This window comes from Carlito syrichta, unplaced genomic scaffold (genome assembly GCF_000164805.1).
Source record: "Carlito syrichta isolate Samal-C Ts95f unplaced genomic scaffold, Tarsius_syrichta-2.0.1 Scaffold305332, whole genome shotgun sequence".
Classification (NCBI taxonomy): domain Eukaryota; kingdom Metazoa; phylum Chordata; class Mammalia; order Primates; family Tarsiidae; genus Carlito; species Carlito syrichta.
In genome coordinates this window covers 874983-878665 of record NW_007249428.1, presented here as the reverse complement: position 1 = coordinate 878665, position 3683 = coordinate 874983, and the positions used below count along the sequence as shown (strand labels likewise).

General features: G+C 51.1%; 1 protein-coding gene across 1 annotated transcript in view; it reads left to right on the top strand.

Moving 5' to 3' along the window:
• Positions 1 to 313: 313 nt before the first annotated feature.
• TRIM17 (tripartite motif containing 17) overlaps positions 314 to 3683 on the top strand; it is an 8613-nt gene continuing 5243 nt past the window's right edge. The window contains exons 1-2 of the mRNA XM_008061603.2: positions 314 to 758; positions 1523 to 1618. Of these exons, the coding sequence (XP_008059794.1) occupies positions 330 to 758; positions 1523 to 1618 (525 nt within the window). The 5' untranslated portion in view covers positions 314 to 329. The remainder of the gene's footprint in view (positions 759 to 1522; positions 1619 to 3683) is intronic.

Sequence of the window (3683 nt, the reverse complement as noted above, 5' to 3'; positions counted from 1 at the left end):
GGGGGACGGGGGGGGGGAGGGGAAGTTCTGCTCAGATACACAGGTAGGCAACAACAGGACTCTGCAGAGACAGGATGGTGCAGGGTCCAGGCTGAAGCGGGCAGAGGACCTGGCTAGGATCACCCCAAAGGGCTGTTGTAGTTTCTAGAAGGCATTTGTGTGTTTGTCATGGATGGACTAAAGCGACAGCTCCATCTCCTGCAGGACCATGCCAGCTCTCATCTCTAAGGGGGTGCCATGGAGGAAGTATGCAGGGTCAGCAGGGATCAGCTCCCTAGCTCCCCTCCAGAGTTACTCGACACAGAACCCCCGTGTCTCCCACAGGAGCCATGGATGCTGTGGAACTTGCCAGAAGGCTGCAAGAGGAGGCCACGTGTTCCATCTGCCTGGACTACTTCACGGACCCCGTGATGACCACCTGCGGCCACAACTTCTGCCGAGAGTGCATCCGGCTGAGCTGGGAGAAGGCAAGAGGCAAGAAGGGGAGGCGGCGGCAGAAGGATGCGTTCCCCTGTCCTGAGTGCAGGGAGTTGTTCCCACAGAGGAACCTGCGGCCCAACCGCCTGCTCACCAAGGTGGCAGAGATGGCGCGGCAGCATCCCAGCCTGCAGAAGAGCGACCTGTGCAGGGAGCACCAGGAGCCCCTCAAGCTCTTCTGCCAGGAGGACCAGAGCCCCATCTGTGTGGTCTGCCGGGAGTCCAGGGAGCACCGGCTACACAGTGTCCTGCCTGTGGAGGAGGCCGTACAGGGGTACAAGGTGGGCCCCATTGGGGTGGGGATAGGGAATCCAGGGGAGAGCTGGGCCCAGGTTGGGGAGGGGAGGGGGTGTTCAGGGGACAGTTAGGCCCAGGTCAGGTGAGAGGAGGGAGCTCCCAGAGGAGTGTCAGGGCCAGATTGGGGGTGGGGGCAACAGGGTGTCCAGGGGACAAGGTGAATTCATACTTTATGGCATAGGGGATGCAACATTTTCCTGTCCTCTTAGAGTGAGGGTGGCCATGAGAATTAAACTGATTTGAGACCGCTGGGCAGCAGAAATGCAATCCATTTTATATACTGTGAGTTTCACGAGACCTGAAAGCCCTCCTGAGGAGAGCTGTCCCCAGGAAGCCTGTTGGGGCAGAACCCTTAATGCCGAGGGTGACTGGGTAGAAGCATCTAGGGAGGGAAGGATTGGTCACCAGGGTTCCCCTGTGCAGATATCTCAGGCTCCATCTTCCTGTCCAGATACAAGAGTGACTTCTGTCCTGGCCTCAAGATGATGTCTTCCATCACTGGTTTTGTTTTTCCTGTTTTAGGAAGAAAAATCCAGGCTCAGAGCCATTATTGCACCTGCTTTTTTTTTTTTCCCTGTGTCTTTGGCTCAAAACAGTCCTCACCCAAGTGGCATATTTTGAGTGGTGTGTTTTGATCCACACCGTTAAGGAGGGTCTCAGATGTATGCAGCCTCAGAGCACAGTTCACACTCTTGGGTGGAAGAGGACGCTGCTGACCCTGAACCCAGTGGTCTTGTGCCTCCCACAGCTGAAGCTGGAGGACGACATGGCTCTCCTCCGGGAGGAGATGACGAGAACAGAGGTGCTGCAGGCCAGGGAGGAGCAGAGCCTGGCCGAGTGGCAGGTGGGTGCCCGGGCCATGGGGGCCCAGAGACTGCTTTATCTTCTGGGTGTCTATGTCCCTTCTCTACTTGTGGGGAGAGGTTGCCAAGGCTGTTTCTGTCAACACCAGCGCCACAGGGGAGGAAAACATTTCCTTGTGCCTTCTAGGTTCCATGGCTATCCCTGGGATGAAACTGACATAAGACAGATGAACAGGGGCAGACGAGCAATTTTGAATTACAGATACATGCATGGGGGGTGGGAAGAAGGGACCTTAAGCAGGAGACTCAAGACCCAGGCACCACCGCCTGAATCCCAGCACTTTGGAGGCTGAGGCAGGAGGACCACAGCCACGGTAAGCTGTGATCACGCCACTGAGCTCCAGCCTGGACAACAGGTCTGACACTCAAGGAGGCTGTCAAATGGTGGAGGCCTCTATGCTATTTCAGGATCCACAAAGGAATAGGGTTTGGGGCTCTGACCAGGGGTGGCAGGTATGGGGGAGGGAGGAGATGCTTGGTGAGTATGCAGGTAGAAGTCTCTCCAGCAATACATTTTTTGGAAGTAGCTTTCTTCCTGGTGTAGATGCCTTGACTACTGGAAATTTCCTTCACAGAAGGGGACACTTATACTTTATTAGGCAGTTAGAGAGAGGTAAGAAGGTTTATCGGTCTCTGCAGGTTCTCAGTGGCCTTCCATTCAACCTAATCCTTATGCCTGTTGAGTCAAAATTACACCAAATATAGCTTAGAACTCAAGTTGGCTTTTGTTTGTGAAAGGGTAAACTGAGGCAAGTTAGCAGGAGTTTTGCGGGAATAATGCAAGATTGCAACCAAGTACAAAGTAGAAGAAAGTAAAGTTTATTATTCACCATTCACAGATGGAAAGGGGGCCGACACTCAGAGGCAAGTGTGGCCTCAAAGTCTGGGGAGCTGAGCATATTTAAAGCTCTTGAAGGGGAGTTTGGGCTGGGAAGAATGCCCAGGGTTTCATTTTTTTTTTGCAGATAACAGCACATAAGTCTTGTGTTATGACATCACCAGGCACTAGTATCTATCTCATGACTCCAGGTGGTGGGCGGGAGGCTGGCTGCAATAAACTGATAATGATACATCAAGGCCAGAAGCACAAATGCCTTGAACAATTTGAGCTGCATGCTTTTTAGTCAGTGACATTTTTGCTTATTCTGAGAGTTCTAGTTCACAAGGCTTGATTAAACATTATATATAAAATTAATACAGAGACATGAAAGCAATTGTCATTTAGAGACTAAGGGAAGAGATACATTTCTGGATGTTAGAAAGTTTTAATAACCCATTTCTTATCTAGTTCTGGCAGAGGCATTTCTAGGGATGGGTAGTTCTTTGTGTGTGACTTCTTGTAAGGGGGCTCAATGAAGATAGTTGTGTTCCCTTCAGTACTAGCAACAATTACTAGATCCAAGGACAGTGAAGGGGAGACAAGGAAAAAAAGTCTACTTTTACATTTACACAGCTTTTACACTTCAGAGGTTCCCTCCTTTCAGTCTGCAACTGGGGAATCAGGCAGCACCCCACCTTTTAGAGTGGGTGTTCCACTGAGCTGAGCAGGTGGGCTTTACAGACAGAGAAGGCTGAAGAAAGCAGAAACAGGACGAAAAGTTGCTTCAAAGTGATGGTCCTTAAGAGTTAACAAAGGGGACCTGCTTGTCCTGCCTGCCCAGGGCAGCCGGGTCCTCTGATGGGTGCTGTTGAAGACAGAAATGAGCAACTAAGCAAGGATCTCAGGCATTCAGATTATCAGATGCATCTGCGACTGTTTCTCCAAAGAGGTTCTGGGTAGGTTTAATATTTATCCGTTTCCATCCAGGGGGCATGCAGAAGACATGAGTGGGCAGTGGTTACATCCTTGTGTGACTTCAGTTCATGCCCAGCAAACCCACGCTTTCCACAAGAAAAAGTGAACATGTGAAGAGAAAAAAGAAAAGGAGTGCGGGGGTCCCGCTCCGCAAGGGTCGTGAGATTTCCTGAAGGAGAGACGGATAGGCAAAAGACGAAAACATTATACTCGGACACCTGCTTCCTGAACAGATGACAATTTAATGTTAG